Below are 24,187 nucleotides of genomic sequence, written 5' to 3'. Positions count from 1 at the left end.
AACAGCTTAGGTAAATACTGCGATTGGGGTTAGTCACTGATACCTGCATGATGAGACAGTGTGCCCTCAGCAAATATGTGTATGATACAAAAACAGAGAGAGGAATTTACACAATAAATAGGAAGCTCAAGGATCAGGCAAAAGAAATCTAATTAGGTTCAACAAGGAGCGATAGATTCTGCACCCAGGTGAATAACTCCATGTACCAGTAAAGATGCAAACTGGCTAGCTGGTGTGATGTAAGCATCTGCGGAGGTCATAGTGGGTACCAAGTGAATAGGAGAAAGTTTTCACCTTGTATCACCAGGAAGGCAAACTGGATTGGGCTATGCTAGGGTGAGAGTAATCAGATAAAATGAAATTATGCTTTTTACACCGTTGGTTCTGCACAGAGCTGTAATTCTGCATCAAATTTTGGGCTCTGCAATTCAAGAAGGACTACAGCTGGAGTCAGCTTAGCTGAGGACTGGCACGACTGTCATGGGCCAAAAGTATGTGACCTTTGAGAAGAGGCTGACAAACCTGGGCTTGTTTAGTTTGGCAAAGCAGAAGCTAAATGGTGATCTAACATCTGCCCACAGTAACTTGAAAGGGAATTGCAGAGATGGCAAAACTAAATTCCTCCTGATACTAGCAGATGGTATGAGGCAATAACCCCAGGATGCAGCTTGGAAGATTCAGTTTGGACTTTACAAAAGACTTATTCACAAGAGCAGTTGTGCAGCAATGGATTAGTTTACCCAGAGTTATAACCAGGGGACTTGTCCTTCTTGTAGACTTTGACTTGGCTATGAACGTGGCAGCTGACCTGGTATAGACTATGCAATCATTCTGTGTTTAACCAGCACTTCCAATCAACCTTCTGCAAATAAGAAGCTTAGAGGGAAACTAGAAGAAAGGAATATGATCTACTGAAATTCATAGACTCACCTTGTATTCTGTATTCAGACTGATTGTTTTTATGGTAACAGACATGCAGGCAGTGAAAGTAAAAAGAATGGCAATGCACTGGAGAGGGCTATTTTGTCAATTGCAGCAGAAAACAAGGAATAACTGAATAACCATAGGCCACTCAGTTTCCTTTATGTATTTTCTGTCAAGCTTAAGTCAGTCATCAAAAGATGAAGCTGTTCTGGGAAAAAGATATGCTCAAGGCTTCAGGAAACAAAAGGAGGATATCCTCACTAATTTTACCTGGGAAGATAATCCCATCTTGCAGGAAGGAACATAATAAAGTGATGGAGTTCTTCTCACTATGAGAGCCATGGAGGGTGCATGAGTGTACTTGCAGGTTTGTCTGTGCATATTGGCACAAAGCTCTTTGTTGCTGGCCAGAGAGTAAAAAAGATAGAGAAAAATCTTCTTGAGGTAGCCTCAAAGAAGCTGGCCTTGTGTACGTTGCAAGGCAAAATAGCCATTTTACTGCTTTAGTTTTCACCAAGAGAAATGGTGGTTTGTGTATTGTTTTACTGAGCTAAGGCCGCAGACTACTATAATTTTGACCACATTGCTTCCTCCCATATTCCTGTGCTGAGATAACAGGAGAGGCCAATATACTTTTTCTATTACTGTAAGGGGTTTTTCTGGACTATTTTCATATGGTTCATGCTGGGAATTCCAGAGCATGGAATTACATACTTCTCAGTCAATTCAGGTTAGAAATAAACAGATTTAGTTAAAATTGTTTATCCAGGCATTTAGCAGACTCTGTTGCTGCTCTTCAATATTTGATAATTTGCTGGTCAGTGATCCTTAACAGAAATTGCTAGTACTTTTTGTACTAGCAGAACTTTGAGGTGCTACAGATGTGGAGAAGGGCTCTGTTACAGGCAAACATTTGGGGTGGACTTGCCTGGCTGGACTGGAGTGGAGCTTAACAAAATACTTTATTTTCTTTGTATTTTCCTTCCTTTTTCATGGTCCATACTGTAGTCAAGAACATCCTGAAGACCAGCTCTAGCTTTCATGTAATCTTTTAAGTCTCCCTGACTCATTCTCAATAACCCTGGATGAACATTTCTTATCACATGGTAACATGGGTACTAATGTGATAATGAAATACTCTCTGTATGCATCCCAACATGAGAGAAGAATTTAAGTTCTGCTTTTTACTACTACATGATTTTTTACCTCACAAGGACAGAACCCTGGTTTCCAATTTATTTCTGGGCACCAAATTAAGTAAACAGGTATTCTGCTTGAGTAGATCTTTAATTGTTATGACTAAGCAATTGTGTCTCTGCTATTATTTTAGAAAAACTTCTCCAGACTTTAAATGAAGACAGAGGAGGCCCATGCAGAGCAATTACAATGGAGAATTTGTTTACAGGCTGCCACTAGCAGAGACATAATGCTTCCCTTTATCATCACTTGTCAGAGCAGTGACAGCCTGTAAACAGCCTGCCCATGCATTATTCTTTATTTGTCACCCTTGTGCCAGCTCTTGCCCTAGCAGGTGCCTGGCATGTGTCAAACTTACGTTTCAGGGATTCATCTGATCAGCACTGGAAAGAAAAGTATGATCTATTTTCTTTTCAATTACGAATTAGATATTTGCTCCCATATCTAATGGAAGGGGCTTTGGCTTCTTTATATGCAAAAAGTACCATTTACAGCTTCCTGTAGAATTTCAATACTGACTTCTCTCTCATGCCCAATTCTGAAAGTAGAATTTATGTAATTCTACTGAATATAAATTAAACCATTCTACCTCCCTGTTCTATTGTCCTGGCAAATCTGTTCAAATCTGATTACCTTTGGTAATGAATGTGCTGTCCTCTGGGCATTTAAATGTCTTTTTATTATAGGTTGCTTTCTATTTTACACACTGCATTATAATTTTTTAAAAATAATTTCTCTAGAATTACAGTTTTGTGCTAACATTGATTCATGCATGTTTACTTGTCTACTTGAGTTTGCTTAGTTGTAAATGTGTATGTGTAACATACAGGGTTTGTGTGTGAGATGCTTCTTCTGCAGGCAGTATTAGCAATAAAATAGTTGGGATCTGTGAGAAAATACAGTTGTACTATAGGAAATAAAACATTTGGTGTTCTCTTCTGTGAGGGAAATTTATTGTGGAAAGGGGAAGTTTATTCTAATAGGTTTGGCAAAAGACAAGATTTAAAAAATCTAAATTTGTTAGTAATCACGAACACTGATATTTTTTAATCAAAATGAGTTTCTAAATGAAATCTATGTTTTTAGTATTTATATTTATATTAGAAAATACTACAGTTTTTTTTTAAACTACTACTGTTCTACTGTCTCTGGCTGTTACTCTGTGTTTATTTTTGCTTTTAGAGACTGGTAAAATTTGAAACAGATAGTATAATGTCCTCAAGACATTGTAGGACAAATTAGAGTGTGAGATCACTTTTGTAATGATTTAAGTTTAAAAGATCAGTAGTTATGGATCCAAAAGGGAATTTGTCTCCTTCACCTTAAGGTATTTTCATTCTCACAACCATATTGGAGTTGGACATTGAACTTAAACACTTTGTGATGTTTTTATAGTTATTTTAGTTTTTGAGAATTTTTTCCCAAATAAATTCCCAAACCACCTTCCTTGCCATATCTCAAGACTAAAGATACAGTAGGTGTTCTTGCAGGCCTCTGTTTGACTCTGTCATGACTTACTGTTAGGATGTTACTAACATGTAACTGGTCTATAAAATGTAGATACCTTATGTCTCTCTATAATCCACATGCTTTGGTTTGTATGTAGACCTGGTCTTTTAATGTCACTTGCCTAACTAAGCTGTATAAAATTCACAAGCCATTACTTTTGTTTTTTTCCTTACTCCTTCCAGATATGTCTAAATGAGGAGGCATTTAGAATTCTGTATAAAAAAGATGAGCAAATTTTATTTGTGTGTTTCTGCTTTTTTTTCTACATGTTCCTTAGCAACAAGGAGAAGATGATAAAATCATTCAGTCATTGGACTAATTAAATAGATGGCAATAATTTTGGGATATGTAATTCTGGCATCAAAAGATGTGCTGGATGTTTTGATGCAGTTCTTCACAAATCAGGTGATATGCTGTCTAAAATGCATGAAGAGCTATCTGAGAGAGAGGGAGGAAGGTGGTGCAGAGCTTTTGTTTGTTCCATAGAATTGCAGCCAAAGGAAAAAAAAATTAAAATCTGAGAGACCTTTTTCCTGAGTTTGCAAGGAATCTAAAGCAATGAAAGAACGGTATGAACTACCATCAATTTAATAAATTTCAAGCTCCAATACAACTAATGACAATCAAATCATAATATTCAACTCCATTGTTATTTAGCAATTGATATAAGAACAGAAGAGAATGTATCATAATTTGATAGTTTAAATCATCTGTCCCTGAAGTGTTTTCCTGAGAGGATAGGCACTCAGCTTCCAGAATTTGCTCACTGAAGGATGTGGAAGGATGAAATTAATTCCTTTGCATGAGACTGAATTTCAGTGAATTAATTTGGCTCAAGACAAGTGATAACAATCAGGATGCATTAAAAGGGTGCATTTGTATTCGTTCATTTAAACAGCAGTGCTGGCCATGTTCAAACTGCCTGCTGTGAGGGCAGTAACCATTGTGACACCCAGCTAGTGCAGGCCAACCTGTGTGCCTGCAGGCCCCAGAGAGCCTGCCAACACCACAGACAAGTTGGATTGTCCAGGTAAGGCTCCTGCTTCTCTCCATCAGAGCATTTAGGTGCTTTCTTGGTAGCTGCCTTCACCTACAAAGAGGGAAACTGCCTAAAAACAGGAAGGAGTAAAGCAATTGTGTCTGATATGTAATGAAATTCAGAGCTGTGTAGTAGCTGCACAACTCCTCGATCAACCAGAGTGTCACCAGTGAACCCATCTCTGAGGGTAGGCAGGTGATGGTGGGGGATTTGTGCCATAGCCAAGGCATTTAGCAGCTGCTTCCAGAGTTGAAGAGGTGAGTTCTGGCTGAGCAACCCAGTTCTTTTTCAGTGCTTGTGTGAACAATGTGCAGCAGTGTGGCCTTGCTCTTGGTGCTGGGTCCCTATGCACCATTCAGCGCAAACAAACTGAAGACCTGTGGATGGAAAAGGAGAAGGGTTAGGTGACCTTCGAGAACTGCAGGAAATTTCTGGTGTCTGAGGACTAACAGAACCTATGGAACCTAACTGATTAGATTTGATTTACTTTGGAAATATGTAATAACCTGTCACTTTGGAGCTTTTTCATTTTTCATGGCTATTAGATGATACAATTTACAATATAGAAAAAAATTCAGACTGACAGCCCTAACAGACTTTCTTATATTACCTGCAAGGTCTTTGTATCTTTGTTTTTAAGGTCTATTTCCCTTCTTCTGTATTTCTGTGCTATGGGAATAGTCTCAATGGAGTTCATAAAAACAGAAAAACAGTTCAATAAATATACACTTTAAACAGTTTTGCCTGTGGGCACAAAATGATCCAGGGCTTGAATAAACCTCAGTTCAGTCACAAAACTGAATTGTAGCTTCTAGCTAAAGTGAATCAGAGTAGCACACAGGCTTTGTCCTGTGAATATGATTGGTCATACAAAACCCACCTCTCAAGACACAGAACATCTCTTGGCATTGTTACTGTTGGGATTTTATTGAGTGTAAATAGTGAAATGGGATAGGAAAAGAGATAATTCTTTTCTTCTTATTTAGGAATTTAAATGGGTATTCTACAGTCAGACACAGGGCAGAAGACAAAAACTTTCTATATTTATCTGAATGTCATTATTTATGTTATTGTCTCAGAACTGGCTTTCCTCACTTGACCTAATACTGCTCCTGGGCAGTACAATGAGCACAAGCCTCTCTCTTGACTCAGGATGTCTCCAAAATGTTGTGTTTCTCCTCCCAGAAGCCCCAACCTGTTCTGTAGTCATTGCAGTGGGATGTTCCCAGTCCCTCTTCTGTGCCAGTGTGCATCAGGACTCCTCAGTATAAAGGACCATCCTGTGTAGTACTCTTCCACTAAGTACACATCAGTGTTCTGCTTCTTCCTTATCTGCAGGTAGCTTTGGAAGGTTGTATGTGTTTGTCAGCTAGGAAAATACCAAGATGAAAATAAACATGTGGAGGGAGCTCTATTTCACTGGAACTTAATTTTATTTTTGCACAAGATTCTGTATTGTCTGTGCTCTGACTTACTTGCTCATTGCCTTAAATTTGTATGTCTGCATTATATACTCCAGGATACTGCTAAATGGAAATCCTTTTGGCTAGTCCACAGCAAACTTCTTGCAATTTGTAATGGTGTAAGAACAGGAACAAGGCCTGTGCTGTCCATAAAAGTCCAAAGAATTAGTAGCTGATATCAGAAACAAGTATAACTTGACAAAGCCATTTCCATGAGACTCAGCTTGCAATCCTTAGCATCACTAAATGTAGCTTGTCAACTGTTTTAATTACTAGAGACTAAGCTTTTCTCTCCCTTTTCCCCTGATGAATAATATTATCGTATTTTTCCAAAGTAATGATTGGCAAGCTGAGATGTTATAGCAAAGACAAAAGATCAGGACTTGTGTTTTAGATGTATTTAGGAAGAGGCAAAACTGCAGGGTGTTTTTTGTTGTTGGGTTTTTTTATGATTCTTAGTGTGCATTTCTTGTCAGAAGAAAAATATTCCCAAAGATGATGTTTAGCGATACAAACAGAACCAGATTTTGCAGATCAGAGAACCTATCAACTACTCTGCATTTCAGCCTAATTTTATTAGCAAGTCAGCTGTCTGTGTGCTTCATGCTGGTATCTAACTATTAAGCTCTTTCTTCATGTCTGTTTCCCTTCCCATTACAAAAACAACCTCATTGTGCTAGTTTTATTTTTTAAATTTATTTCCGTGCATAGTTCTTCACAATAAGTTGATATTGGAAACTTGTACATGGAAATGTGGAAATGTCACTGTTTATAAAATGACACGCCAGAATGTTTATGTGGCCCTGGGCTGCAGGAGCCAGAGGATGGATGAATATCCTGCAGCTGTTTTGGCCATTATATTGTGGATGGCAGGTTGCCAGCAACAACTGTGGCACAGTGTCAGTGCCTTCCTGTGTGTGATAAAAGAGAGAATATTTGCACTTTCTGAACCATCTCAGGAGGCTTTATGGCAGAGTTTGGAGGACTTGAAGTGACTAAAGATGGAAGTAGATAAGCAGCTTGCAGGTTTTACACCAACCTGTCCTTCTGTTGGCTCCTCCAGGCCTGGCAGTGCTGATGGTTTCTTTGTCCTTCTTTCCAGAACATTTGAAAGAGAAGCTGGAGGAGTACATGGTCCGCTTTGCCAAGGTGAGGATCGTGCGCACCAAGAAGCGGGAAGGGCTCATTCGGACCAGGCTGCTGGGAGCCTCGCTGGCTAGAGGAGAGGTCCTGACATTCCTGGATTCCCACTGCGAGGTCAACGTGAACTGGCTGCCACCCTTGCTCAGTAAGTGCACGAGCATTCATCGGGCATTAAAATCAGAGTATAGAACCAGTAACTGAAGCGGTGTCCCACAGTAAGCTAGACACACACGGTGTCAAAGTGTTCGGAGTTCTGCTGAAGTTCTGATCTGTCTCAAGTGTCAGTGTGAGACAGAACTTCAAGAAACATGAGCGGCTGCATTTTGTTCCTTGAGACTGAAGAATTTGTAAAATCTCTCAGTAATGCTTCAGCATATAATAGTTGCAATTTATTTTATTATTACTACTACTAAATACACTGCTATATCTAATATAATGTTATGTCCTTGCTAAAGACCTGAAAGGGTTTGTTATGCAGGTATTGTACTCCTTTCTAGTTTTCCACATTGCATTAAAACAGTTTTCGCTGTAAATATATCCAAGGCCTCAGTGTTAATTCCAATAGCAATAGCATCCACAACAGGAAGCTCAGAAAGAATGATTTGCTATTGACTATTTTGCTGGATTCGAGCTGCAGCCAGCAAAGCTCTATTAGTTAAAGGAATGGAAGGAATCGGTTGTTGTAGTCTAAGATCACTTCTGGAAACAATGTTCTCTTTTCTACACACCATATAGACATGCAAAGTATATATGCTTTGCAAAGTGAGTGCTTTTTGCTACCGTAACCGAAGAAAATTTCTGAGTTGCCTAATAAAGAAATTTGTATTCATTAAAAAAGTCTGCTGTAAGTACACAGAAGGTTATGGTTTTGCTAATTAATAGTTATTGTTCCTTGAATTCTGATGTTGGGACTCTTGGGCCACACAGTAAGCTGATAAAGCATTTGCAGCAACATGTGCATTCTTCTAATGAGCTATCAGTAGAGACCAAGAAAAATACTATTAACTAGTTTCTCTTCAGATCAGTAATAAGATAATGCACAAAATTCCAAATTTTTATCCTTCTTAGCTTCCATATCAAATCATGCATACAGTTGTTCCCCTTGTTACCTCCTTGCCCTCAATCACATCTGCATGTCTTCATGTAAAGCAGAAATGTCATAAAGGAGCAGAGAGAAATCCAAGTTGTGGCCAGTTCCCCTTGTTCTATCACACAAGATAGTTGATTTCTTCTCCTACAACTAGGAGGAGAAACCAACCCCACATCACCACAACCTCCTTTCCGGCAGTTGTAGAGAGGGATAAGGTCTTCCATGAGCCTTTTTTTCTCCAGGGTAAACCACTCCAGGTCCTTCAGTTGCTCCTAATAGGACTTGTGCTCCAGACCCTTCACCAACTCCATTATCCTTGTGTGAACTCTCTCCAGCCCCTCAATGTCCTTCCTGTGTTGAGGGGCCCAAAACTGGACACACGACTTGATGTGCAGCCTCACAAGTGTCAAGGACCGAGGGACAATCCCTGCCCTGGTCCTGCTGGCCACACTATTGCTGATACAGGCCAGGATGCCATTGCCTTTTTGGCCATCTGGGCACAGCTGGCTCATGTTCAGCCACTGTCAGCCAGCAGCTCCAGGCCAGGCCCTTTTTCTCTGGGCAGCTTCCCAGATGTGCATCTGTAGGCCTGTAGCACTGCATGGGGTTGTTATGACCCAGGGGCCTCAATTCTTGATTCAGCCTGTCCAGATCCCTCTGAAGAGCCTTCCTGCCCTCCAGCAGATTGACAATCCTGTCCAACTTGGTGTCATCTGCAACCTGACTGAGGGTGCACTTCATCCCCTCATCTAGATCATCCAGAAAGATGTTAGAAAGTACTGGCCCCAGTACCGATTTTGTGGGGAACAACGCCTCCAATCTTCCACCAACTGGATTTAACTTCATTCACCACAACTCTCTGGGCTGGCCATCCAGCCACTTTTTTATCCAGTCAAGGGTGCACCTTTCTAAGCTGCCAGCTCCTCCAGGAGAATGCTCTGAGAGACAGTATCAAAGGATTTACTGAAGCCCAGGTAGACAATATCCATTTCCCCACATCCACTAGGCAGGTTACCTGCTTATAGAAGATCATATTAGTCAGGCAGGACCAGACTTTCATAAACCCATCCTGGCTGGGCCTCATCCCCTAGCCTATGTGGTCTTCCATGAGATAAACTGTTCCATATGTTTAACTTGATTTCACCCTGTAAAAACCAAAGAAGAAATAGATTGGCATCAAAGGATTCACAATTGCAGCCAGGTTGCAGTTGATATTGAACCCTCAGCCTCAAACCAGAAAACTGGAAAGATGAGAGCAACTGCATCAGTGCCCCTCTGTTGTCAAGAGGAATGAAATCTTTCTCATTCCACATACAGTAGAATACCTGTAGATAACAAACCAGCCAGAGGACCTAGAAATGAGTCTTGAGAAATACCAAAACCCAGAATCAAATCTGTTTTATTTTGAAAGAAAAAGTAGAGCATTACATAAAGGACAAATAGAAAATAAACACACATCTAGTATATTTTCCCTGTGCCCTGTTTTTCTAAAGGAGTGAGAGAATTTTCTTATAAACTTGAGATGGCATATATTTACTATACTGAAATCAGATGACACCTGGCTGCTAATAATAGTACAGTAAATGTGTGTTTTCAAATGTTTATCTGAAGTCATATTTTGTGGTTCACTCAGCACTGCATGTGACTGAAAGTCATTCAGGGAAACCACAACAGAGGACACGTTGAGTGTTTATTGCTTTGAATCTGGCATGTGTAGTGAAAAATCCTCAGCAAGTACACAGTTCAGCCCTGCTCTGGGCTGGCAGTCTTTGCTGAGAGGAGCAGCATTTTCCAATGTTCCAAACCAGGTTTTGTTCCAAATGAGACCTTGAAAGTTAGAGGCTGGGGAAGGGGGTGAGGAACCAAAAGCAATTACTTAAAGATGGTTCTCAGAGCTATTTAAATATCTAACTTACATATTCAGAATGAACTATTAGCTTTTAGGCCAAAGAAAGACTGAGTAATTTCAGTATTTTTAGGGTATCTAAATGGCTTTGTGGAGCTGAGCCACAGTTGTCTTCAGTTACAGTTACTTTTGGTGTACACAACTACAAACACCCTGTTTTTATCAAAACACAAGATTTTCCTGTGGTTCCTTATCTCTAAAATATTTTGGAGGCTGAGAAGTAATTCTGCAGAAACACACAACAGCAGGTAAGCATCATCATACTTGCAGAATTCTTGAGAAAGTTGCAGAAATGGAGGCTGGGATTGAGCTTGAGCATTGCTCAAAAAGTCTGCCCCAGGCTATCTACATGTGACTTGGAGACTTCAAATCCTTCAGTGTATTGAAAGATAGCAGCTTTTAAAGATGAAGAGAAGGATGCTAAAGCATTAAGAGTCTACCTTTGACCTGCTTCAGAGAAATCAATCCCATTTAGTTTCTCTACTCCAATCAATTTAGAAGGGGGGATCAGAGACAGATTGTTATAAGCCCTATAACTATTAGGAGGGCCATCACAGGAAAGAGATTATGTAAAAGTGACTTTATATAATGATCACAGATAACACTGCACAGTGTGCCAGTGAATGTAATTATATTTGGCAGTAGCAACAGTAATGCAGCCATTATCTCTGTGATCAGTTTCCTAGAATTTTGTGAGATCCTGTGCTTTAAATTTATTTCACTATTAAAGAATAAGGATGTTAAAAACAGGCTGAACTTCCAGTCACAGTAATTTCTCACTAGAAGCATTGATCCCTGATTTCTAAACTTAAACTTCTGAGAATAAAGACCCTGATGTTTTGTGAATATAATCTTTTTTTCTTAACTCCAGTCTTGCAGAAGCATGGAAGTAGAATCTGTATTATTAATCATTATACCAGTATTACCTGCCTTCCTAGCTAATTGTTCAATCCATACTCAGCCCTCTGATTATATTTAGGGTATTATCAAGCATCAGTGAAATCTAAACAACAAAATCAAAAAACAAAAACCAAATTTTCCACATAGGCCCTAAAATGTACTAAATAATATAAAGGATCTAAGCTGCCATTCAGAGAAAAAGCTTTATTATACTTGGAATGTTAAGGTTTTAAGGGGTTTTTGAGGGTTCATAGGTAATTTTTACAGTCCTTTCATGTCAACACGGCTATTGGTTTTCTCTGTACTTCCTCGTTTCAAGCCATTATTCCTCTGCCAAGTTCTTGGTGTTGGCCTATCTTCTTTACTTGTCTTTCTTTTCAGAGGAGCTCTATAGGATTAAGCAATAGGATTCACCAAAGCAGACTCAGGCCGAGCTGAGCTTATGCTAGGGATGGGAATTTGATTTAGTCTCACAGTTCTAATTTTTTTTTTAAAGCAAAACTAAAGTCCTTTCTTTAGAAAGCAGGTAAGAATAATACTGTGGAGCCTTCTTTAGAACTCAAAGATTGGTGCAAAAAAAAGGGACGCAAGCTCTGTTTTTCTCTTTGTGTTGGAGTTTGCCTTTAATTTGGACCATTTGATTTCAAAGCTGATGCACTCTGCAGCCACAGGAACAGTGACTGAATGGTTGCAGGGACTGAAATTCACATTTAGGAATAAATCTCTCTCTCAGGGGGTTCCCAAACAGACTCCTTACAGATGAGGGAATATTTTTACCATTTGCTTGCTGGCCTGCTCCTAGCAGGTGCCTGGGGACAGCTTGGCATAGCAATGAGAGAGATGCAGATGACTGGACTCCTGTGGGTCTCACAGGGATGTGCTTCCTTTTAAGGAACCATAAATACTTCTAATCATTCCCCAACTGCATTAATTCTACTTTAAATAAAGGTTTGATACAGATTGGAAAGATGAAATTATTGGGGGACCACAGGGCACAAAGCAAGCAATCTTCAAACATCAGAAACCTGTGGGATTCACTTTGCAGTAATATGATAGATGGCTTGACTAGACATGCCGTTTCCTATTTTCTACTTTCATTTTTCAGACCAGATTGCACTTAACCACAAAACCATCGTGTGTCCCATGATCGATGTCATTGACCACAACCACTTTGGCTATGAGGCGCAGGCGGGGGATGCCATGAGAGGAGCTTTTGACTGGGAAATGTACTACAAGAGAATCCCGATTCCTCCAGAGCTCCAGAGAGCTGATCCCAGCGACCCCTTTGAGTAAGTAGTCATAAAGGGGAGAGTGGGAACATGAAAAAGGGCAAGCAAAAAGTGTAACTGTAGCAGAATCCAAGCCCAGGCGTTTCCATGTAGGCCACTTTCTGCTAATGAAAGGTAATAGAAGAAAACACCTGAAAACTAGGAAAAAGATCAAGGCAATGATTTGTAGAATTCACAAGCTGTGGATGGAAACACAACTTGGCTCAGTGACTGTACATAAGAGACAGGCACGTACTTGTAGTTAGCTATTGGCATCAGAGAAGTGATTGCAATGGCAGGAATTCTGTTTATTTCACAGAAACTTTATTTAATGTTTTATTTGCTGGCGATTGATGCAATATATGCACCCGCAGTTGACTCCAGGTTACACCAGCAGATACTTTGTTTATAACTGGTGATATGGCTGCTGTATATGCAGTGCTGTAACTTAAACACAGAGCTATCAAACCTGAACACTGTCAAGATGATTTGTAAATAGTTTTCGATAAGACAGCCTCTGATCCCAGTATTGTAGAGATCAGCTCATTCACAGAAATTATCTTCCTTCTTTTCACAAAGGTACATCCTTTTTTCTTATCTCTTCTTATAATTATTCTCATGTAAGGCTCAGCTTGGATTAATCCTTATCAAAAGAGAAAGGACAGACAGACAGACATGGTTCTAATGTGGGAAAATCCCCAGGCCTCGCACAGGCACATCCCAGCAGGGCTGCCATTAGGGCAGGCTCTGACCTTCATTAGCCTTGGCTGAACCTCCACGCTGTAGGTTATAGCAGGTTGAAACCTCAGCGTTCCCCCCCTTCCCAAAGCAAAACATGGAAACAATAGCAACAGAAGAACTCTGACCCTAATATCCAGGGAGTGACCAGCAGACAGGTAACTGTGATATCTGTGGGCTCATTTTCATTTTTCTACTTGTTCCTTTTTGCTTATCTCCATCCAGGCCCTTCGGTCTTCATCTTGCATTAGCATAGGTGCCAGTGAAGTACTTGACATCAGGTGCCAGTGTGACCACTTGTCACTGATCGGGTGGGAGATTCAGGCAAGCCCTGCTTTCGTCTCAGATTTTTGACAGCAGTTTAAATTTAGTATGGTCTGCACCTAAAATCGCTCCAGCCTGCAAGTTCTCAGGACAGGAGATCAGGTTTATTATAAAATTAGTTATTCATTTAACAGATAGGCAACCACAGTCAAAAGGCCTTAAAGAAAGCTACTTATTACACAGTATAAAACAAAGAGAACTAGTAGATTACATAAAACAGTGCACAATATCAAGGTACCTATATTTAAGCTGGCAAAGAGCTAGTGTAGATTAGGAGTCAATGTAATTTACTGCCAAAATAACAATAGCGTACAGAGTGCTTTCACTCAGCTCCCAGTAGGGTAACCTTAAGGGAGGCATCCCAGCTTTGGAGAGAAAGCCCCACAGATTTCCAGGGAGTATGCAGAAGATTTCTGCTTTGTGAAAGTTTGATGTAGCTTTTATAGTTTGTAAAGTGAACTGTTAGTCAGAAATTCCAGCTTCCTTTCTAGATCTCACTTCCACAGCAAGATATCTATTGACAGCTGGAAACATTACTTTCATGGCGTCAAAAAAAAGTCACTGCAAGACAAGCTGTCTTGACTGAGCTATTTCACCAATTAGCAAGCTCTCATGAAGGGCAAGATGCCCTGAGTTCACAGCTAACAAGACACAGATAAGCTCTTCTGAGGGGCCAGATGCCCTGCTACACCATTCCACAACACGGACACAGCTAGTGCAATCACATAGCACTCCAGAGCTGCTAGATATTCAATTGCTGTAAGCATTCTTGGTCCTCTGAGCAGTTGTAGTTTCTTGGCACTTACTGAAAGTAACCTTTGTATAGTTTGGTTCAGCTTTCAAAGTTTGTGTAAGTAAAACTTCTCTATTGCCAGCGTAGCCACAGGGTTGCTTATCAGTTGTTTCACATTTGCTGTTTGTAGTTTGGATCTTGTAGAATCTTGTTGCGAAGACAAGAGAGGACTAAACAGGATTCTCTCATAGGAAACTTCCTAGAAGGACAAGGTTTTGTGCAGTACAGAATAGATGTGGTGGCTTTGCATGAACTGCTGTTCCACTCAGCATGGCAGCAGCTGATACCCACCTTGCCCTGCCAGTGTGAGACGCAGGCAGATAAATGGCTTCTCAAGGAACATGATATAGTACAGTGCAGCCTATAAATCTCTTCTAATCTGTGTACTTGTCAGGTGGAAAGACCTCCCTGTTCTTGCACAAATCAGTGAGAGTCTCCCTTTGTTTTCCCCGTAGCAGGATGCACATCAGGGCGATGCTGCTGGGAAAGCAGCACATGAGGAGCCATCATGTCTGTCCCCACACATACCAGCAGGACTGAAGGCTGGCTGAGCTAGGACAATATGCTTGCTTAAAAGCACCCCTGCCTAAGATGGCAAATGGGAATAGATACATTTTAAATAATCAGTATGAATTTTGCTTAGGGGAAAGTTTATTTTCTAATTCGAAGTCAGTACTGCATCTCTCCTATGGCCTTCTCTGCTGAGACCTCAAGTTTTTAATACCTTGCTTACAATAAATACAGTAAATGTTGCAAACCATTTTACCTATCAGTAATTTTACCTATCAGTAACTTAATTGACCAAGACAGCTTCTGTGAAATAAAAGATACAGAACAGTTTTCCTTTAGTTACATATGCACTAAAACTAGAAATTGCTTCAGCCAGCACCATAATTATTATGCTACTGTTTTGCAAGCAGTAGGGATTGTTTTTTTAATTTAGGTTAAATATTTTACTGTTGGTATCGTAATAGTTCTATTTCTTGCCAGCAGAGTCAGATCTGAGATGATCCCTAATGAACTGGAAAATTGCCAGCATTTTTAGTAAAACACCAGCAAATAATGGATACATGATCCAAAAAGTGTGCTGATGAGTTTTTCCCTTCACTTAAAATGCCATTGCAGTATATGTGTGAAGCAGAAAAGGTCACATCAGCCTAAAAAATAATGTACATAAAACCAGATCAAACTACAGAAGACCTAAGAGCAGTTGTTGTATTATCTGCATGGTACATTTGCTTTCCATCTGCACATGATCAAAGTCCTGCTGCAGCACACACCTGCAGCGTGTTTGCAGCTGACACAAGCAGCTGAAGTGTTGGCAGGTAGGCTCTTGGTATGACAGGAGCACGAATCTTACTGAGCTCCAATCCCAGCTCAGCTAGTGCTCTGGAATTAATCTTTTCCCACATTTTAATTTTTTTTTTTAATAGTATTCCACTGTGGTCAGTTTTGACCAGGTGCTCTCCAATTAGACACCATCTATCTCAACGTGGTCTCCCAGTTCAAATTGCTTCCTGTGAAGAAGAGACATTCTCATCCATTTGTGGTGTGAGTGTAGTCTTGATTTATTGTTCCCATGCCTGCAGTGCCACTTGGAACAGCATCTCCATCCTTTGCTGTGACAGAACTTGGAGCTTCACTGCAGCTCTCAGCTCTTTCGGATGTACACTCAGAAATGGTGTTCCTCTCACCCATTCTCAGGCCCTCTGCAGTTGTTCACAAGTAGCTTTACACCAAGATTTGGCTTGATGTTTATGGCTTTAAGACTGTAAAACACTCTCAAAAGCTTCCAGTGTGAAATTCAGGTGCAGATGATGTACTAGCACCAACTGGGGAGTCATATGACAAATTTGTAACTGCACTTGGATCAGGCAGCATTCATGCACGAATTTTATCAGTTTGGTTTACATATAGTTTGTCACTGGCCATGCCAAATTTCCCATAGGTTTCACTGAACCGAACTACAGCCATTTAAAATGTATTTTCAGTCAAAGCTCCCATATGAATTATTGGACATTTTTCTATGCTCACTGCAGCGTATAGGAAAGCTTAACAACTATTCCATAAATGGATCTCATGTAGCTTTTAAGATTAGCGAGTTTTTTGAAATATCTGTGTGACTATTTTTCAGGATATATTGAATCCTTCTAGGCATGGAAGTTGGATTTCTCCTCTAATAAGGTTGCCTCCTCATGCAGACACTAAGTCTGTGAACTCTTTGATTTCCCTTTTTCATGTGCCACAGAAATGAGAGGTTTTATATTGCATTTAACTGATCTGTCCCTGTTGCAGATCATCATAGTGACTGTAGTGATTTTTGTCTTGCAATTTGTGTACAACTACCTGAATATACTCTGAAGAGTGCTTCATGCTATTTTCTTCGGCTGCATCTGGGGTTGTGCAAGCAACTCAAATTGGTGTTCTGATGCATGGTGGGAAATTGTCAGACAGTTGTGGAATCATGATTATGTCATGATGATGCTCACTGTCTTGATCCCAGGATGAGTGATCATTCAGCAGAACTGGAGATCACTTGGAACGTTTTATTGTAGTCTATAAGCAGGGAGGACCAGAGATGTTTATCTGCTTTGTGGCAAGGGTCATCTTGGCTTATCATCTCCGGCTGGTTCCTTCATCTGTCTCAGCAGAGGTTTGAGAGCTTGCCCTTACAGGACACTTAGGTTTGGGACATAAGAGCATGCTCCTCTGTGGCTGTTCCTTTCCATAGTGCAGGCTCTCTGGTCTCCAGCAGAGCTTGCCTAACCCAAGCAATCCCCACTTAAACTAATGGGATAACCTTGTTACTGTAATGGACTGTGATATACAGCATGTCAGTTTATATGATTTAATAGCCTGTCTGAGCTAAAAGCTCTGTGGAAGTTCAAAGTGGAGGTTTGATATGCTCAGACCTGCTGGGGATGACCACTCTTTATTTCCTGGCAGTACTTACATTATATCAGTTCATGGTACCACATGCCTGATCTCAAACTGGCATCCATTTCATGCCAGCTGCAACATACTTCTAACCAGACAAAAAACATCATTTCAACTCAAAAAACTATTTGGAAGGGGCTGCAGAACTCCTTGGAGCACTTTTATGGTGGTATAACTTTATGATGCAGGAAGGAGAGAAAGGTGCAGGCGAGACCTAACAGCATTGCTATTGAATTGCATCTCAAGATGGAAAATTTAACCAATGCGAGAACTGTTGTGCTATTTACTGGATGCCAAGACTCCTAGTACCTATCTGAGGAAGTTAGGAGTGTTTCAGTGTGTGGCCACTCCCTACTTTCCAAGAGTTCTTTGCCTTCTAGTGTAGAGCTGTGATCTCCAGACCTCCCTGAAGGGAGACAGAGCTGAAGAGACATGTAACTCTAGCAAAGGACTAGGACAGCAGTTTTGCAAATACTGGGCTATTCAAGCAAGTAGAAACAACTTTGTAAGATCTGACATTTTAGTTCCTATACTGAGTTTCCTATCTATAATATAGAAATAGAATCACTCCACCATCACAAGGCTCTCACAGTAATGGGAGCCACTTATATTTAATGGATGTACTTTTGGGTAAAATTTTGGACATGCTTAAGGGATAAGATTGGGTAATCAGTACATTTTTCCTTTCCCTTGCATCACAGGCTCTCAACCTTGAATGTAATTTATGACCCTAACGTAGCTAGTTGTGTGTAAAGATTGGAAGGTTACTTGATGTATTCTGTTGAATTGCGTACCTAAAATCACATTATTATTTTGCAAACTGTCATCCTGGTGCTCTTTTTTTTGTATTTGATATCCTCTTAGAAATACTCTTTTTCTGCAGCTCCTTACTTTCAGTATTTAAATACATACTTTTTACAACATGTTCGTGCTAAGAAAGCCTTTGCTAAGACTACGTTTCAAACCTGACAAGCACTTTTACAATTTTATTATCATTTTCTGAAGTTCAGAAAGTGCTTTGGACAATGATTTCTGTTCTATAGCTTCCAGAGCTTTATAGCCTATGTCTTTTATGGCTGATTTCTGCCTATAAACATATTCATAAAACCTCTCACAACCAGAAACAATCATCTATTTTTTTAAAGCCTGAGTATAATCTACTGTTTTGAACTGTGCAGCAGGAATGTTTTATGCAAAGGAATTATTCTACAGTGAAGCAATCTTCAACTAGTGCTAGTTTGTGTAAGTTATGGTCTTGAATTATTGTTTTGACAAGCTATGGTCTGTAAAAGACTGCTGGTGGAGATAACAATAGTGGATATAAAAATAGCTTTTACCGACTGTCATCTAACCATGGCCCCTTGAAATCTCAGAATTTTTTTCAATGAGAGATATTGACACTTACACAGAATTTGTGGATATGCGTATGCTCATATTGAATCATTTTCTCCTGCCTTTGATAGGATTTCAGTGCAGAGGTACTGTACAACCAGTACATTTTCTCTGAGGACCAGTACAGAGGAGAGGACTCTACAGAGTGTGTAACCTATCAGAATGGAAAAAAAATCAAGGATAAAATGCTGCTGGTGGTTCAATTTTAATTTTTAATCAAGGAAATCAATCACTAATCAAGTTCTTCATGCTAGATGAATTGGGTAGATTCAGATTTGATACACCACCTTTCACTTAAATGGTCATTGTGGCTCATGCCAGCCAAGACACAGTACTAATTTTTTTCCTAATGCCTAAACTCATATATCCAATTTTCTTTAATACTTGGGCCATCATATTTAGCATAAAAATATAAATAAACACCCTGAGTATAATCCTTCTAGAGCTATTAGCCTGCTACTTCACACCAGTATCACCTTTGGAGCTTGAGAGTCTATATGCCCATATGCTGGGGCAGATTCATAGAATGGGTCATGAATACTACCACTAATTAGAAAATTAAGTAGCTTCTGGGCATGATTTTAATACATCTTTACATAAAAAAGACTAGGATGGTGGCCAAGAAGAAGACTGAGCTATGTTGCTCAGTGCATACAGGTGGGCTATTTAAAACTATCACCATACTGTTGATACAGATGGCTTCACTTTCAAAATTATAAAATCATGTCTGAACAGTTTTCCATAAAGAAAAATGTCACCTTTTTTAAGCAATTCTTTCTATTCTTATTTATATGTTCAGAGCCATTTTCTCTAGAACTTTAATGCAGAATTTGGTGACACCTATTGATTCTAAGAAAGAGAAAACCAACGCCCTTTCTTATATTTTATAGTGTTTATCAGCATAAATTTGGGAGCAACATCTGCATCCACTTGGTTGTTGTGGTTTATTTAAAGAATGATCTGCTGCTGTCTAAAACCTCAGTCTAGTGCTGCAGTTGCTTCCAACAGAAGAAAGCACAAAGCCTGAACCAATTAATTTGATGGGGTTGGGCTGTGCCGAACCACTTTCAAATGTGTCCATTGATGCAAGTTCTATACGTGTTCGTTGGCCCAGGTTTATTAGTATTCTTTAGCATCTGTCCAGGGTGGGATGTGTTTGTTGTTTACCCCTTGCTCTGTGAGGTCTGCAGGAGCTCCACAGTATCACAGTCCTTTCCTCCAGTGCCCGTGGTTTGTTTTTTTTCAGAGGCAGCGATCAGCCAGGCATGACATAGAAGCATCCTCACTTGCCAATATATACCTTCTGATTTTTTTTGACTCTGCATGGAATAATTCTGCCTGTCCAGCTATCTTGGTGTAGCCCTGAGGTAATGAGATATTTCTGGCTTCCACTCTGAAAAAATTAGGCTGTCAATACAGTGTGTGCTGGAAGCATGAAAAAAGAGGAGATGGGAAAGAAATTTGTATATAGCCAGTGTTTCAGTACTATTCTTACAATATCCAATCAGAAATTTTCCTGCCACAGCTTTAACCCCTTCACCTTTTTAATCACTTACACTGCACAGTGGGAGCAGAGCTTTTAAGTACTTGAGGACTCATGTCAGATAAGTTCATTGTTCATTTTCAAGTAAATTATGTCCTTTCCTTCAGCCTCTCTTAATAAATAATGTTTTCTAGCTCTCCTATGATTATCTTTGCTCCTCTGCAGACTGTTTCCATCCTGAGGGCCTACAGCACCAGCCAAAGTCTTACCATTGCCTGGTGGAATAGATGGGTGACTTTGCCTCTCTCAGAGACTATGTTCCTGTTTGCATTTCCTTGACAGTATTGATTCATGCCAGGCTTGTGCTCTGGTGTAACCTCCACATCATTTTCTGCAGAACTGGTATCTAGCCAAGTATTCATCATCCTCCTCTTGTAATTCAGATTTTACATGTGTAAAGGCAAGGCATTTATATTCATATCTATTTCAAGTGCCATGTCCAGAAGAGTGATCTGTCTTCATTATCCATAGATCAGTGTGATATTTTGTATCTGCACATTTGGAATTATTTTTTTTCCTTTCTTTACCTCACTTTTCCAATTTGCTATGATTTTTTAATTCTACTTAACCCTCCAGTTGTTTACAGCGTATTGCGATGTTACTTGAGCTTTACTTGAGGTTTGTGCAAGTGGCAAATTCTGTTCTAAATCCCAATTATAATACTGTCTGTTTGGTCCATGCCTGAAATCGAGACTTGCAGAGTTCCTGGCTTTCCAATAATCCATTTTCTCAGCCAGAAATGCAGCCTGTTCCACACTGTGGCCCTTGAAAATTTGCCAGCTTCCTGCTAAGCAAACCTTCATAAAATGGTACCAAAGAATTCCTTCACATCCTGTAGATGGCATCTGATTTACAGCACAATAGCAGCCTGCTCTTCAGATCCGTTTCCATCCTTGAGATCAAGGCTAGGACTCCATGGACACATGTTCCAATCTGATCCAGTTATGCACAAAGCCCTCCACTCCATGGAGCTGCTGAATTGCAGCTTTTAATGCAACATTGAATTCAATCAGATACAGGACAGTGTCTGCAGATGATCTCAAGAAAATTTCCATTTTGATTTTGGATTATAGGCTATCAGTAGGTTTTACATCTCTGTTCCATTAATTATGTACCTTCCATATTTCTGCAGTTTTTAACCCTGGCAGTTTATCTGTGAATCAGGTTAATTATCTCAGACTGAGAAATAAAATAAAAATTGAGTGAGAAAAGTGAAAACACTTTTTGTTTACAGTCTTAGGGGACTTCAGTATAGGTATTGACCTGATGAGTACCTTATTCTGAATTATCCCCAGACAAACTAGCATCTGTTTCATTTTCATGTAAGTAACAAAAATATCATTATTCTAGCTGGAAGACAAGTTTTTGTCAAGAGGCAAAGGTAAATGCCTCCTCCAACCTGTGAAGTGAAAATTATGATAAACACTCTGAAATTTGCTGTGTTAGTTTATTTATAAAATGCTATGCATGTCTCTAGATAGACGAGGAAAAAATTAGACTCAAAAGAGTTGACATCAGTTTCTTGATGAACTGCCAAGACTATATCCTTTCTCCGGGAACAAGATCCTTGTGTAAACTTTACCCATTTCAAAATGAACCCCTTTTGTTTGTGAGAAAACAGCACAGAAATATCTCTTCAAGTGAATTATTTGGGAAACCAACCCCTGTGATGTTTTCTGTTTTTAAGATGGTGCATCAGTGTTATTTTGAGTGCTGGAGAGGCACTGTAGGCATGCAGTTACAGAAGTCCATTTGCTCCCTACAGAGAATGAGATGCCTGCAAGGAAAGAGGAGATCCCATGCCCTCCACTCTCCTTGTTCTCCAGCAGAAAGTTTAGCTGATGCTGCAGAACTTCCCTGGCTTTTTCATGCTAGGGCAAATAGCCACTCTGTTTTCCCAGGATTGCAAATGACGTGTGGACAGGCAGGGAGCTGGGAGTGGAGAGATGGTGATAAGTCAGGAAGAGCACAGTGGGAGAGCAGTAACAATAATTTTCCTTTTCAAAGCACTGCAAACATGCAAAGGACCTCTCAAAATACCCAGGGGGAAAGTAAACAGCAGGGAAGAAGGTAGTTTGGAGGAGTGATTTCAGACCACTGCCTGGGGAGCACAGGGCAGGGATTTTGAAGAGACTCCCAAGGATCCTGAAGAAGAACAAACCCTAAGCTCTCAGTCCACAGGAAATGTTTTTAAGTCCCCAGCTCTTTGCTTTGCAGAAGGTTTTAATGCCTAGCCTGTCATTTAGGGATTTTATTTTTTTTTTTTTTTTGACAGAATGACAGTTGAAACAGCAAAACTGTTCAAAGCACAATCTTTGTTCCGGCTTGTTCAAAGGGCATTCAGGGAAGGTGAACAGTCCTTTGTCAGTCATATATGTGTAATTAATCAATATAGCTTAATCATATGGGCCCTGTTATTTCCAGGGGTGTTTTCATTTGACCTTAAACCAAACAACATAACAAAAACAAAGGAATTATTATAAATGGTGAATATAAACTATATTGCATTAATTTTTACACTTACTGCATTTGCTTGCATTTCCATTTCTGCTACATAGAGATATTATTATTCTATAGACGAGTGATGTTAAGAGATGTGATTATGTTTTTTGTAAATCACAAGGTATAATTGCTATTGCAACCAATTACCAGTATGAGTTCCTATAATGGTAAGTTAATAGATCAATAAATTTTTAATGCCAAGACAGAGTATTGTGACTGTCTTAATGGAAGTGGTAATACTTTAAAAACATTTGTATATGTACCAGAAGGCAATAACATGCTCATAATTTCTGTAGGCATGAAAGAACTCAAAACTTATCAAAATGTGAGTATTGGAGGTTTTGGTTTTTTATACTGCCATGTTTTTTTAATGTGGTATAGCAGAATACTGATCCAGTTTATAAAAATACTTGAATTTACATCTTTATTTATTAGAAATTATTTTTGCCTTACTACTTTCATTAATAGTTTGTTGGAAATGAAAGTTTCCTAAACTCTGCCGGCACAGCTGGCCCTAGGCTGTAAGACAAGGAAGGCTTTAACTGCAGACAGATTTCATCTGTCTCATCTAATACTTATTAAGAAATCTAACCTCGGTTAAGTTGTATTATAAAAACCTTCAGTTGTATCAAGGACTGCTAAATAGTTGTTTTCTGCTTTTACTGGACTTACATCTCCACCTACTGGCTGATTCAACAAAGTCCCTTTAAAATATTAGTTGAAATGAAGGTGAAGTAGTGGTTTTGCCTGTTAAAGCTTTTCTTATTCAATTATAGACATATTTTTCAGGTGAGGTTTGTTCAGAGTTGCTTGCCCACCTATAATATATGAACTATATAATGAAGCCACTGATTTTAAACTTCTTGTCCTGTGCATATTAGCTTTGGTCTTAATAATGAAAATAAGACAGAATTTTTAAATCAAGAAAAGATCTCTCTCTCTTTCTTCTGTCTGTCTGTCTGTCTGTCTATCTATCTATCTATCTATCTATCTTTCAGTGGGAATGCATGAGTACGTCCAATAGCCAAGTACACAGTACACCTATACAAAGTTATTCCTGTATAGCTCAATAAAGATTAATAGCATAAGAAGATTTATAGCAGTAGAGAAATAATTTTTAAAAAGAAATTCAGAAAAACGTCTTGTAGCAGAGCACTCAGATGACCCTTTGGGTGATTATCAGTATTATTGCTGCATCCAGAAGAAAAAAAATCATAATGTCAGTTTAGAATTTAACAAAAAGAACAGGCTGAAATTTGGTAACAAAAGGTTCAAAGTCAAGGTGGACTGACAGTGAGAATTTCTTTCAGAACAGTGCCATCCGTAGGTAGCAGTAGAGGAAGAGAATAGCTATTTGTAGAAGCTGATGATCATAGATAACAATGACTCTCCACTGTGATAACAGCTGTGAAAAGGACAAATGCAATCCTGGAACTTATTTGGCATGTAGCCTTTGGCCCTAGTTACAAAATATTTCCCAATCCCAGCTGACCTTACTCCTTTTCCTCACAAGTCAGGG

General features: G+C 39.5%; 1 protein-coding gene across 1 annotated transcript in view; it reads left to right on the top strand.

Moving 5' to 3' along the window:
• GALNTL6 (polypeptide N-acetylgalactosaminyltransferase like 6) overlaps positions 1–24,187 on the top strand; it is a 430,140-nt gene that overhangs the window by 340,165 nt on the left and 65,788 nt on the right. Inside the window, exons 5-6 of the mRNA XM_063156201.1 lie at positions 7,235–7,420; positions 12,277–12,460. Of these exons, the coding sequence (XP_063012271.1) occupies positions 7,235–7,420; positions 12,277–12,460 (370 nt within the window). The remainder of the gene's footprint in view (positions 1–7,234; positions 7,421–12,276; positions 12,461–24,187) is intronic.

This window comes from Melospiza melodia, chromosome 5, assembly GCF_035770615.1.
Source record: "Melospiza melodia melodia isolate bMelMel2 chromosome 5, bMelMel2.pri, whole genome shotgun sequence".
Classification (NCBI taxonomy): Eukaryota; Metazoa; Chordata; class Aves; order Passeriformes; family Passerellidae; genus Melospiza; species Melospiza melodia.
This window is presented reverse-complemented; position numbering and strand designations above follow the sequence as displayed.